Source organism: Mauremys mutica, chromosome 3 (genome assembly GCF_020497125.1).
Source record: "Mauremys mutica isolate MM-2020 ecotype Southern chromosome 3, ASM2049712v1, whole genome shotgun sequence".
NCBI lineage: Eukaryota > Metazoa > Chordata > Testudines > Geoemydidae > Mauremys > Mauremys mutica.
The window spans coordinates 10,810,062-10,823,803 of NC_059074.1; the positions used below are offsets into that span (position 1 = coordinate 10,810,062).

Here is a 13,742-nt window from a genome sequence, read left to right on the forward strand (position 1 = left end):
CGTGTGCTCAGTGGGAACAGAGTTAGGCCAATCCTGAACATTTCTGAAAATCCCACCCGACAGCAAGAAGTTAACTCATTTTCAAACTTGGCTGTCCAAAGTTAGGTCTCCACAGCTGAATTTAAGGACCTTGGCGACTAAATAGAGCTGGTTGCAAATTATCCATTGGATTTGGCCTGTTCTGAGATCACAAATCTGGCCTGTTCCAGAACAAATCCTGCTTTCTGGCAGTGTATTCCCTGTTCTATGAATTTACCAACTAGTCTAAGCCAATACATTTCAGCCTCTGGATAGTTCGTAAATTGTTCTGTGCCACTATTCATTATTGTGTGTTATAGTTTACCAAAGGATACGTCTACACTGCACAATCCCCCACCACCCACCCCCGCCAACGAGTCTCAGAGCCTGGCTCAACTGACTTGGGCTGGTGGGGCTTGCATTACAGGGCTAAAAAGATCAGTGCAGCTCATAGACTCATAGAATTTAAGGTCAGAAGGGACCATTATGATCATCTAGTCTGACCTCCTGCACAACGCAGGCCACAGAATCTCACCCACAGCTGTCCTGGAGGACATTGAAACCCGGTGAGGATGGTGGGTCTCACTGGGAACATCTACACTGCTATTTCTAGCTCTGAAGCATAAGCTCAGGTCAGTTGACCTGTCTCAGGTCAGAGCTCCGTGACTCACTGCTGTGGGGGAGGGGGTTGCAGTCTACACTGTGAGGGGAGGGATAGCTCAGTGGTTTGAGCATTGGCCTGCTAAATCCAGGGTTCTGAGTTCAATCCTCAAGGGGGCCATTTAGGGAACTGGGTAAAAAATCTGTCTGGGAATTGGTCCTGCTTTGAGCAGGGGGTTGGATTAGATGACCTCCTGAGGTCCCTTCCAACCCTGATATTCTATGATTCTAAGTCACATGGCATGGTTACCACACCCTGGCAGGATGACTGAAACTTTTCAACGGGAGAATGAGGACTGGCAAAGAATGAATAGAGACTAGCAAATGTGGCTATTTGCCAGCACAGATGAAGACTTACAAATAACCGCTGTTATCCAGACATTCATGTGAACAAAGCCTCGGTCACACGACTGTTTGCAAAGAGGGAAGGACAAGGTATGCGAACAGCCTTTTGGAAAAGTAAGTTTGCGAACGCTTTATCTAGAATTCACGCAGCTCCAGTCTAAACATGCAAGAATATAGCTTTACCGCAGAATTAACTTTGGCTTGGTCTACACTTAGAACTTATACCAGCTAACCTATGTCAGTCAGGGGCAGGGGAAAAACCACACCCTTGGCCAACAGAGCTATACCAACAACCCCCGCAGTGTAGCTGCAGCTATGCTGAGAGAGGAATGCTTCTGTTGACATAGCTAATCTCATTTGGGGGTGGCAGCAGAAAAACTCCTGCTGTAGGTGTGCACTGACTCTATCCTATGGGGCTATGTCAACGTAGCTATACCGGCACAGGCTCTGTACCAGCTCTTACGTGGATGTTGCCCCGAACCTCCCTGTCATCCACACATGAAAACCTCTCACCTTTAGTGGTGCTTCCGACCCAGGCTAACGGGCCCGGCTGGGGATGTACATTAGAGCCCGGGAGCTGCTTTCACTCAGGCTGGTAACCGCTCACTTTGCGGCGAGGATACAGGCTACATCACTCAAGTGCGTACAGTCCTCCAGTGCCTTCCCTCTGTTCCCACCGTGTGTCCAGAGGGACAGACAAGTTCGCCCACAATTCACTGGCAAAGAATGATAGAGCGGCTCAGCCGACTGCAGCACAAAGAACCATGGGATATGCCCCCAGAAGTCCCAGTGACACCCGGGGGAGTGCAGCACCTGTGCACACTTAGGGTGTCTACATTACAAGTGCTACAGCAGCACCACTGCAGGAACCCTCCTGTAGTACTGTAGTTTAGACAGTACAGCGACAGAAGGGGGTTTTCCATCACTGTAGTGAATCAACCCCCTAGAGAGGCAGTAGCCAGGTCAACTGTGGGGTTAGATTGACCTAAGTACCGCATGCAGAGCAAAATTTTTCACAGACCTGAGCGAGGTACTTTGGTCGACCTAAGTTTTAGGTATCGATCAGGCCTCAGTAACTTGGGCAGGGCTTTGCAATGTGGCTGCACACACCTGGGCTAGGCTAATCCGGGTGCAGCTCACCTGGGCTGACTCTGCAGTGAAGACATACCCGCAGTTTAGATGCTTAAGTAGTCATTTAAATGCCTTAACTTTTGGCATTCCAGTTTGAAAAGTGGACCACGCACTTGCTGTAACTCTTGCTGTTCACTTCTTAAATACACATTAGGTTACATACTATTTATTATAGGAGAAGTATAGTGCACGTACCACATAATGTCCCATAGATTTCAACAGGGTGTTGCAAAATTAAGGTTTACACTGAAAATCTCCTTTTGGATTAACAGCAGCAATTGCCAGAGTTTTGCAAGATAAGGCTACCCTCAATAGACATACAGTCCTACTTGTATAGAATACAGTAGCCTTGGTCAGACAAATTCCCAGCAAAAAGTTTACACAAAGTACTCATGACATCAATGGAAGGGCATCAGTGGTTTCTTTAAATCCTATTAAGTCAAGAGGAACCACATGAGAAATTAAATATAAAAATTGCTTAAGTGCAGATTTGCTTGGAAAGTGTCTAGATAGAAATGTCAACATCTTCTCTTTATCCATTCATCCATCCAGGTGCTAATAGAGACCCCATCATTGTAGGAGCCAAAAACCATAATACACCTCTGTCCCGATATAACGCTCTCCTCGGGAGCCAAAAAATCTTACCGCGTTATATCGAACTTGCTTTGATCCGCCGGAGTGCGCAGCCCCGCCCCTCCTGGAGCGCTGCTTTACCGCGTTATAGCCGAATTTGTGTTATATCGGGTCACGTTATAGCAGGGTAGAGGTGTAATCTTAGGGCACTGTGGGGTTCTGTTCTTATGGCATTTCAAATGTTTACCCGGGAATCTGAAAGGCAAGCTGGGTTATACATCACCAATAATCAAGGAATTACAAGCTAAATCTCAGTTTCAGAAAATTTAGTGTCAAACCCCCTTCCCAATGTGTCTTCAGTCATACCTGCTTGCTCTATCTACTGACTACAGTTAGTTGCTACTGCCTTTGCCTGTCATTAGCACTGTACCGTCAACACAGCTAACGGAGAGTGAGCCAGAATCTCTTCAGACTCTTGCATTAACAACCTCATCATTCATTAAGGGATAAATCCTGGTCTCACTGAAATCTACGGGGGTTTGACACTAACTTTGCTGAAACTGAGATTTAGCCTGAAATTCCTTGATTATTAGTGATGCATAACCCAGCTTGACTTTCAGATTCCCGGGTAAACATGTAAGGTTGGAAGCTAGAAAAAGCATGCTTTTACAGTAGTTGTAAAAGAGGTAGATCTGATATGGAGTCATTGGAAATGCCATAAGCCCACAGTGCCGTTTCTAGAAGGCACTTTTCAGAGTACAGTGGCACTTTCAAGTAGTACCAATGGTTTGGCTGAAGCCTGAAAGACAGAGAATTTAGCACTGATCTTACTGCTGCCTCCTCCACTACGCTCAGGTATTGCTGCACCAGTAATAGGGAAGAGTCACCCCACTTTTGCCAGGCTACTTAGGCATAATAGGGTGGGTTACAGAATGGCAGCCTTCTAGTGAGGCTATGAACTAAAAAGGGACTCTGAAAATAGCAACATCTGTCTAAAGCCCTGTGCAGAGAAAAGGGTGTGGCTAGGCCATGGAGGGACCTGGAACCAGCTGCCTTCCCTCCTATATGGCTCAGAAATGACTTACCAAAACAAGAGGCCAGACTCCAGCCGTGGCTGAGCAGCTGATCCGGCTAGATGGCCATTTCAGAGAAGGAGGAGGTGGATCTTAGGACAGCATGGAGAGAGAATCCTTCCACGTATGTTGTCAGGGGTACACAGGGGTTGAGTCGGGATTTCCAGTGGATTCACAGCCTACAGGACTAATCCAAGTGTGGATGATGAAGCATGGCTCCCAAAAAGCCACACAGATTTGGGAGTAAGTGATCACCTCCCATGTGAATGGGAGGGGGAAACAGGGGCGTTTGCTGACAATTTTGTTTATGGGCCCATGGCAGAATCAAACCCAGTTTACCCTCCCAGAGGTGGCTTGAGTCTGCAGCACTAACAGCAGTAAAAAACTGTAGTCAGCAGATAGGAGTCAAAAATCCACAGGGAGCCAATACATTGAGCAAGACGGTGACCTTTTCTACACAGTCACTTTTTAATATTACCTCCCTTTCCTTTGGTTTTTGTCTCTAAAACAAATCTTGGATGTTACTTCCTTGATGGTTTCTCTTTGTATTTCATTTATTTTTCCATGGTAATGTGCTTGAGGGGAAAAGGTGTATACAACTGGATTGAGAAAGTGCCAGCCAATCTTGTACCTTAGCAAGCAATGTGGCATGCTTAGCAAACTCCTCGTTCACCAAGCTTTGCAGTGCAAATGTTAGCAAAACATGCAGCCCACTCAATGCAGCATACTGGTCAATGGAGTTGAACCACTTATGCCAATGGTGAATTTGGTCCTGCATCTACTAAGGCTATTAAGTGTTGCTTAAGACAGGTTTTGCTGCCTGTATATACAACGCTTGGCATGAAAATGGCAGCACTTACCGATGGTTAGCACACATGGTGTCTGAGATAATACAGTTTTCCCCTAGTATTAGACTAGTTCAAAACTGTGGTACCAAAAAGCGTGTTTGAATTCATGGCAAAAGTTGACTTTTTAAGGATGACCACCTTGTCTGTATCTATGAAACATAGTACTTTATATAGCCACTTTACACAGTCCAAACACGGCACAAACATTTACCAGTTAATCCTCACAACACCCCTCTGAGGCAGATACGTTTTATGCGGGAAGACTGAGGCAGGAAAAGGTTATGTGATTTGCCCAAGGCTACACAGCAAGTAAGTGGCAATGCCCGGAGCAGAGCTAAGGAATTCCTGGTGCCCAGCCTTGTGATCATTCCTCACGACCATGCTGGTCTATAAGAGACTGAAGTAGCAGAGTATTTTTTCCAGCAGCATGAGCAGAAATTTACTGAGCAAGTGCAGCATGGAGCTGAAACGAATTCTGTCCAAAGTGCCAGCACCTTACACGACAGGTTATGTAGTGCGGTCGGTCAACAAAACATCCAACAGAGGCTGAGAAAATGGACGTGGGCACGAGGGCCACTTACATGGTAATGTTTCTGCACGGTTCTTTTGGATCATTATGCAGAGCTGTAGCACCAGTTGGGGCGCGCTCTCCAGGAAAGTCTCCAGGAGGCGCAGCATGTTTACGTCTGCATACTCGTACATCATAGCCCAGTAGAAGCGCCGCTGGTGTTCCTTCCGCCTCTGGCTCTGGATCCCCAGGTACATGGTTCGGATATACCTGCAGCACAGGGAAGGAACAAGCCGACCATCAGTCATTGGCAACAGCAGCTGAGAGGGGTCAAATAGCAACCAACGGAATTAGAGCCAGTAGGCCAGTAAAGGATAATAGCTCAGAGCAGGAGGGAGAGCTTTTTAGATACCCAGTTGTGTTCTATGTAGAGCTTTCTCTGGGGCCGGTTCAAATGAACTCCCACAAGAGTGGGGGGAGGGATAGCTCAGTGGTTTGAGCATTGGCCTGCTAAACCCAGGGTTGTGAGTTCAATCCTTGAGGAGGCCACTTAGGAGTCTGGGGGAAAAATTGGTCCTGCTAGTGAAGGCAGGGGGCTGGACTCAATGACCTTTCAAGGTCCCTTCCAGTTCTAGGAGATTGGTATATCTCCAATTATAAATAAATAAAAAGATCTAAAAACCACCTCAGACATCACCGCTTTCTGTACAGCCAAGACTTCAGTAGCCAGCGCCCAGCCCAGCAGACATAAAATAAACCACTCCCGAATAAGTCCATTCAAACAAACAAGCAAAAAAGAAACCTCACGCAGTTTTCCCATTGGAGAGAAAAGTGCGAGAGAGGAAATCACACGTGGCAAAAGCTAATCACATCATTTAATGCCCGGCTGGCCGTGCTCAGATACTAGAGTGACCGGGGCAGTATAAGAATGAGAACAGAATAGAATAGTCCTGGCAGAATCCTCCCCTTCTCTTCAGGCAGGCAAGTCCTAATATTTGCTGACTAAAAGCCACCTTAGACGCTTCCCAAGAACCCAATGAGCCAACCTAATTTCCCTTGGATGGAGCAGCGTGCAGCCGCATTCACCTTTAACTCAGAGGAGTGGCTTGCAAAGACTACAGGTCAGAGCGTGCCAGGGAACTCAGGTCAAGACACAGCTTTGGATTAAGACATAGCATCACATCCAGGGACCTAGATCTGAAGCAGGCTGCACCTCCATGATAAATGTGAGAGCGGCCGCAAGTCACGCTGTAGAACTCCACTGGCCAACCCTGGTCTTAGACAGATTCAGCAGAAAAAAAAACATTAAAAACAAAATGCAGATTATAAACTACTCGACAGTGGCTCTTGCGGTCATTTGAAATGTGCCATCTGAAAGGGGCTTTTCCTTCTTTATATGTTTTGTGACTGAACTCCGACCATGGTGAATTCAGGAGTGTTTCTTTTCCCTCTGAAGGGAAACCAAATGCTTGAAGAGAGAATAGTAGTGGAAGTAATTTTGGGTTTTTTTTTTTTTGAGGAGGACTGTGTGACAGATTTGGAGCTGATTGGTAATAATTGGTGAATTCTGTATATTGACCTGGTTACTGAGAGGAGATGTTTATTGTGTGAATATTTTGGTTAGTATTATAGGGCGCTGTAGGGAAAAACAAGCAGGAAGGGGAAAAAATGGCTTAAACATAAGCCATTTTCAGCACTTCTGAGAGTTGTTAAGAGATGAAGAGCCAGGACAGGAAAAGGCCCCCCGAATACAGAAGAGGAAAAGAACCGTGGCAGGTTTAAAAGGAACACTCACAGGGGACAGAGGAGGGGGATAGTAGTTGTTTGGAGACACAGCTACCTTCTGTGGGGATCTGAAGAAGGTAGGGCCTGCCCAGGTTCCTGTCAGGGGCTGGCGACCCTCTAAGTAAGACGTGTGCAGATTGCTGGTTGTTTGAACAGCCGTTTCCCGCCAACAATCTAAGCGATTTGTTCCTACTGCTAAAATAGACAACAATGGTCACTGCAGAGCACTGATCTAAGACACCCAAGGGGAAGAACTGCTGGTGCCAGAACTCAGATGTGCAGGGGAAGGTCGGTTGATAGACAGGGTACAGAAGCCTGGGAAAAACTGAAGAATTTCACCTCAGGAGAGGCAAAGGCATGAGGTCTAAGGGGCCTGAGGGGGGCACTCAGAGGGTGTGTCTACACAGCACACGAAGCCTGGCCTCCTGACTCACGTTTGGGCCCAAGGTCCCTTCCATCCACACACAAATCAGTCTGACTCAGGTCAGCAAGTACCCAGGTCTTAGGACCTTGCGGTGGGAGGGGGAGTTAGAGCCCGAGTCTTGCTGTGATGTGGGTCCAAGCTCTGTCGTTCTGCAGTGTGCAGGCAGCTCAAGTAGGGTTGCCAACTTTCTAATCACACAAAACCAAACACCCCTGTCCCGCCCCTTCTGAGCCCCCCCCCTCACCCTATCCCCCCATTGCTCGCTCTCCCCCACTCTCACTCACTTTCACCGGATTGAGGCAGGGGTGTGGAAGGGGGTGAGGGCTCCGGCTGGGAGTGTGGGCTCCGGATTGGGGCCAGAAATGAGGGATTCAGGGTATGGGAGAGTGCTCTGGTCTGGGGCAAAGGGTTGGGGTGTGGAGGGGGATGAGGGCTGATTCCCAGATATTTCAGGGAATATTTCATTTCATTTATTTTAAAACTATTTTCCCTGAACTTTGTTTTAGTTCCATAAATACATTTCTCTTTATATTAGATCTGGTAAAACCTGTTCTTTGTCTGCATACAAAACCTCTACCTTTTGCACTGACACTAACTGATTAGGCACCTTAATTTTGAACGGTACAATCATGATAAAGCCTGGACTATGCTAAAGAGTTATATTGGTATAACTACATTAGTTAGGGATGTGATTTTTTTACCAGCATAGATATGCTGGTAAAAGCCCTAGTATAGGTGCAGTTATACTGGTATAGAAGGACCTTTTCCTAGTACAGCTAATTCGCTTTCTTGAGCCAGAATTAACTATACAATAAACACTGTTATACCAATATATCAGCGTCTACATACGTTTTTGGGAGGGAGAGGTGTTTCCTGCTTTGACTATACCGATATAGTTAAAGAAACCCAAAGAAAAGAAAAACTAACCAGGTAATTTCACCCCAGATGTGTTGTTGGCCTAGATTTTCAAAAACAGGAGCCTAAAGTTAGACTCCGAAACCTATATTTAGGCACCAAAGTAAATGGCCTAATTTTCAAAAGTGTTTTGCGCTTTTGAAAACCACACTATTTACTTAAGAGCCTAATTATGCATCCAGGAACCTAACTTCAGTCTCCTATTTTTGCAAATCTTGGCTAATATTTTAAATACAGGTCCCAACAGGACATCGCAACATATAACTAATTTGGGGGAGGGTTCAGAGACAACTTTCTTTACACACAAATAGAGCTGGCTGTTCGCTTTGCTCTGGCAGACGTCCCAGACTTCCTGCTGGCACAATTACTGTCTTCATTACTTACTACTTAAGCTGCAGTAGCACCAAAATGGGCCAGGTAAATTCACTACAGCCCTGCCTCCAAGGAGCATTTTTTTTAAAAAAAAGTCAGAGCCATATGCCCTGAAAACCAGAGAGTTAGTCAAACAGCATTTGACTGGAGCTCCAAAACGGCTCCATAAGGCAGAGAGGACTTTCACTTCCCAACCTAGGTGCCTTCTATACACTCTCATTACTTAAGCAGGGCCAGGACTTGGACAGGAGACCAAGAAGTATCAAATTCTGGTCTCTCTACTCGTGTGACATGAATAGGCTGAATTGTGCTCTGTTACACCGGTGTCAATCCGGAATGACTCCGTTGACCACAGTGGAGTTATTCTGATAAATTAAAGGCAGGATCTGGCCCCACAGTGCTGCTGTGTGTGTAAGGTGAGCAGGGTTTGGCTCCCTGTGTAAGGGAAACCCAGGTGTTTTAGGAAATGATGCGGGTGATGCCCCATGCAGGGGACAAGACGACTTCGATAACATGGAGATGAGTGCAGCATAAATGCTTGGAGACTAGATTATATAGATGGCCATTTATATAGACAGACAGATGCTCTGAATATCTGATCCTACAGTCTTTGCTCATGAGTGGTTCTTTCTCAGGCAAGTGGCTTCAATTTAAACCAGTAAGGATTCTTGGTATGAATAAAGGTTGAGCAGTAACAAAGCAGAGTGTCAGCATAGTAATGCTGTCTCTTTGGTAAGACATACCGCTCAGGTCCTGACTAGTGGTGGTAATTAGCTCTCCCATAGAACCCGAAACACTGAACAGCACTGCTGCCCACGTAGACTCTGGAGATCAGGAATTGCAGAGGCCCTAGGAGAGCTGGACGTGCTAGAAACCTTGCAAAACATTCAAGCCACCACCTGCAACACAGACCCACGACCCCGCTAGCTCGTGAAAGGCAGCCAAGAACAATGGAGCCCACTGCTAATGGAAATGATTGTCACCCCTTTCAGAGCACTGAACTGGCCATCCTCCCTGAAAAATACTAGACCTCGCCCAACCCTGAAGACATCCACACTCAATGCAGAAGATCTGTCCAGCTTCTCCTTTGTTCTCCAGACTCCCACCCCTGTGCAAAAATCAACCAGAAAAGAGCAGCAACCAAGCTTCAGCAACACGTAACCTCTGCCAAGCCCCTGGCTGCTTCCCAACTGGGCTTCAGATTGTGGCACAGCAAGAAGAAAGCCTTGGTCCCCCTCAGAGAGGAACTTCTCCTGGCACTAGATAAAAGCCATATCCCAATGATCACACTACTCTGCTCCTGTTCCCTTAAAGCTTCTCCTGAGGGGTCCCATGGGGATCCATCCTTCCTCCCCTTCTCTTCAGTATCTACTAGAGCCCACTTGGAGAGGTGGGGTGGCACCATAGGCCAACAGTATGTCAACAACTCCCTGCAGTTCATCTAATTTTCCACCAACGTGACCAGCACCATCCTGAGGCTGTCACATAGCCTAGAGGAAATCGGCACCCGGATGAAGAGCAGCTGGCTCAAACTAAACCCAGGCATGGCAGAAGCAAGGAATTCCTCCAACAGAGCATCTATGAAACAGGGAGAGGAGAAGGACAGCACACTCCCTGAAGTCCAATACGTCCTTCACCATGCTATTTACCTGGGAAATGATACGCTAAGAAATCCCTAAGACAGACAACCAGACAAAGTACTACTTTCCACTGTCTGTCATTTATAACCGGATTCCACTATATTTGCATCTAATAGGTTGGGGTGAACTGACTTCAATGGTGCTACGTTAATTTACATCAGCTTAGAATTTGGCCCACCGTTTTTCATCATAATGAATTAAAAAAAAGGCTAATAGAAAGATATGGCAACAGGGAAGCAAGATGGTAAATTAAATAATTACTCTACTTAAAAACAAAATCAAAGCTACAATTAATATCACGTGCAGTGTGAACATTTTGTACATGGTTACAAAGCTTTGAGCAATCATTAATTAGGCTCAGAGAATTATTATTTATTATTTGTATTATTGCACCATCTAGGAGCCCCAATCATGGACTCGAACCCCATGCTGGATGCTGTACAAATACAGAACAAAAAAGACATGGATGTCGGAGGCTATTGATATTTTCAACATACAGTCTGCAAAAAAACATCCCTATTAAAATAGTCAAAATAATTGTTTTTCATTCTGTCCTGAACTCACAGCAATGGGCTTGGCTGCACCGAATCGGGTAGTTATTTCCAAGCACTGGATATGCTTGGATATGCTGGATATGAGTCAACAGTGTGCCCTTGTTGCCAAGAAGCATTGCCAGCAGATCGAGGGATGTGATCATTCCTCTCTATTCGACACTGGTGAGGCCTCATTTGGAGTACTGTGTCCAGTTTTGGGCCCCACACTACAAGAAGGATGCGGACAAATTGGAGAGAGTCCAGTGGCGGGCAACAAAAATGATTAGGGGGCTGAAGCACATGACTTATGAGGAGAGGCTGAGGGAACTGGGATTGTTTAGTCTGCAGAAGAGAAGAATGAGGGGGGATCTGATAGCTGCTTTCAACTACCTGAAAGGGGGTTCCAAAGAGGATGGATCTAGCCTGTTCTCAGTGGTATCAGATGACAGAACAAGAAGCAATGGTCTCAAACTGCAGAGGGGGAGGTTTAGGTTGGATATTAGGAAAAACTTTTTCACTAGGAGGGTGGTGAAGCACTGGAATGGGTTACCTAGGAAGGTGGTGGAATCTCCTTCCTTAGAGGTTTTTAAGGTGAAGCTTGACAAAGCCCTGGCTGGGATGATTTAGTTGGGATTGGTCCTGCTTTGAGCAGGGGGTTGGACTAGATGACCCCTGAGGTCCCTTCCAACCCTGATATTCTATGATTCTGTGATTCACTGTAATGTTATAACAGTGTAACAGCTCAGATCAAAAACAGGCCATAAGCCATTGATCTCTGGAACTGTTTTGATGCCTACACGATCCTCTATATGCATACACTTCTGTGCACATCTCATATCGCTGCCATGTCAAAACCAAACAAGGACAACATAAGAACTCTGGGGGGAAAGCATTTGCAGTGGACCATTTCCTCCTTTAATCTGATCCAGCTTCCATGTACAGTAGTCATCACGGCCACAATTTTCAAAAAGTGACGAGTGATTTGGGCTGCCGTATTTCTGATGAGCTGTGCTTTCTGAAGTTCTCCAGTTCTGCACCCAAAAATGGAAGCATTCAAAACCATTGGGTACTTGAGAAAAATCTGTATTTTTTATTTAAAAATTTATATTTGAACTCCAAAACCTCAACAAGAAGCCTGTTCGTCACGCTTTATAAATTCATCTGACATAGTCCCTCTCATATACAGCATCCTCTGTTCTGTACTGCCCAGTAACCTTGTCTAGCTTCATAGTATAATTACCCTTAGCTCAATTAATTGCTTTAATCACCTATCACTTAAGAGTAAACAGTGAATAATCATAGAATAATAAGACTGGAAGGGACCTCGAGAGGTCATCTAATCCAGTCCCCTGCACTCATATCTAGACCATTCCTGAGATGTGTTTAGGTTATTTGTCCAGAACACCATCGAACAGAAAACAAGCTGGTTTATACTTTAGAGACTCCGAGGGCACGTCTACACTGCAAAAATAGCCCCATGGCAGCAAGTCCCAGAGCCAGGGTTAGCTGACTCAGGATTCTGGTGCTTCAACTACAGTGTTAAAAATAGCAGTGTAGCTGTCCTAGTGAGGGCTGGAGCATGGGCTCTGAAACCTATCTTGAGGTCTGGGTCTGAGAACCCAGGCTCCAACCCAAGCGGGAATGTTTACACTACTATTTTTAACTCCGTAGCATGAGCCCTGTGAGCTTGGGTCAGTTGTGCTGGGCTCTGCTGTGGGTTTGGGGTTTGTTTGTTTGTTTGTTTTGCAGTGTAGATGTCACCTGAGGGGTTTAAATCCTGCAAAACTCAATCGTTCCTCTGCACTTTCCAGGATTGGATCTGTAAATTACTCAGAGCTGGAGAGCCACCTGCAAAGTTTTGCTGCACACTGGATATTATTTTCTAAATTTCTACAATTCATTACTTTAGACGTGATATTTTCAAAAGAGCTCAGCACTGGCCAACTCTGCCCCTTCTGAAGCCAAGGAGAGAGCTCTGTTAAGACAAAACTGCAATTTTTCAATATATGTCCTATAGGTGACAAAATCATATGTGCAAACATGAAATGAGACATTTTTGCAGGAATAACTATTTAACTTGATTTAGTTGGAGATTGGTCCTGCTTTGAGCAGGAGGTTGGACTGGATCACCTCCTGAGGTCCCTTCCAACCCTGAGATTCTTTGATTCTATGAACTTCCATTTGTTTTCAAGAAATATTATTTTCAATCTATAATCTGGTTGAGATAATGTTTTACTGATCCACTGCTGTGGAAACAGCAAACAGAGGACAGGCAAACAGAGGGACTTTGCCTGGGAACTGTCCGAGAGGCACTAAGGTGAGTGCTGTATTAAGGGGGCTCTGTTGTGAGCTGGTGGGGTGAATAGCCGAGTGTTTGTCTGCTGTGACCCTTGGTTTGACTGGAGCTAGTTGCAGGGACTGTTTGACCGTGTGTTTGTGTGTCTGAAAAGTGGGAGTTGGGAGTGCTTTGTTCCAGGTGGGCCTTGAGTGGTTGATTGGAGGGAAGGCTTTGAGCCGGGCCACCTGCTTTGAGCCAGCAGTCTTATAAAAAAGCAGCCAGTTGTGAACCAAGTGAGCAGTGAACAGATTTCGCTCCAGGCATCTGAAGAAGTGGGTTTTTTACCCACGAAAGCTTATGCCCAAATAAAGCTGTTAGTCTTTAAGGTGCCACCAGACTCCTTGTTGTTTTTATGAGCAGAGGACAGGGAAACATAGGGAGTTCCCGCAGAGGTTTTTTTTTGCCTTTCAGGCTTCTGTGAGCAATAAATACAACATCTGAAGAGGCTCTTAGAAGGAAGACATGGATAGTGAGTGATCAGTTGTTGTGACCTGCACAGGATGTGCCATGTTTGTCTTTTCCCAGACGATAGAAGAGACTTCGTCTGTACGAAGTGCAAGCTGGTATCCATATTGGAAG

At 45.8% G+C, this 13,742-nt stretch overlaps 1 protein-coding gene across 1 annotated transcript in view; it reads right to left on the minus strand.

Annotated features, from left to right (window-relative positions):
* XKR6 (XK related 6) overlaps window positions 1–13,742 on the minus strand; it is a 291,759-nt gene that overhangs the window by 19,797 nt on the left and 258,220 nt on the right. Inside the window, exon 2 of the mRNA XM_045011091.1 lies at window positions 5,230–5,426. Coding sequence (XP_044867026.1) covers window positions 5,230–5,426 — 197 coding nt within the window. The remainder of the gene's footprint in view (window positions 1–5,229; window positions 5,427–13,742) is intronic.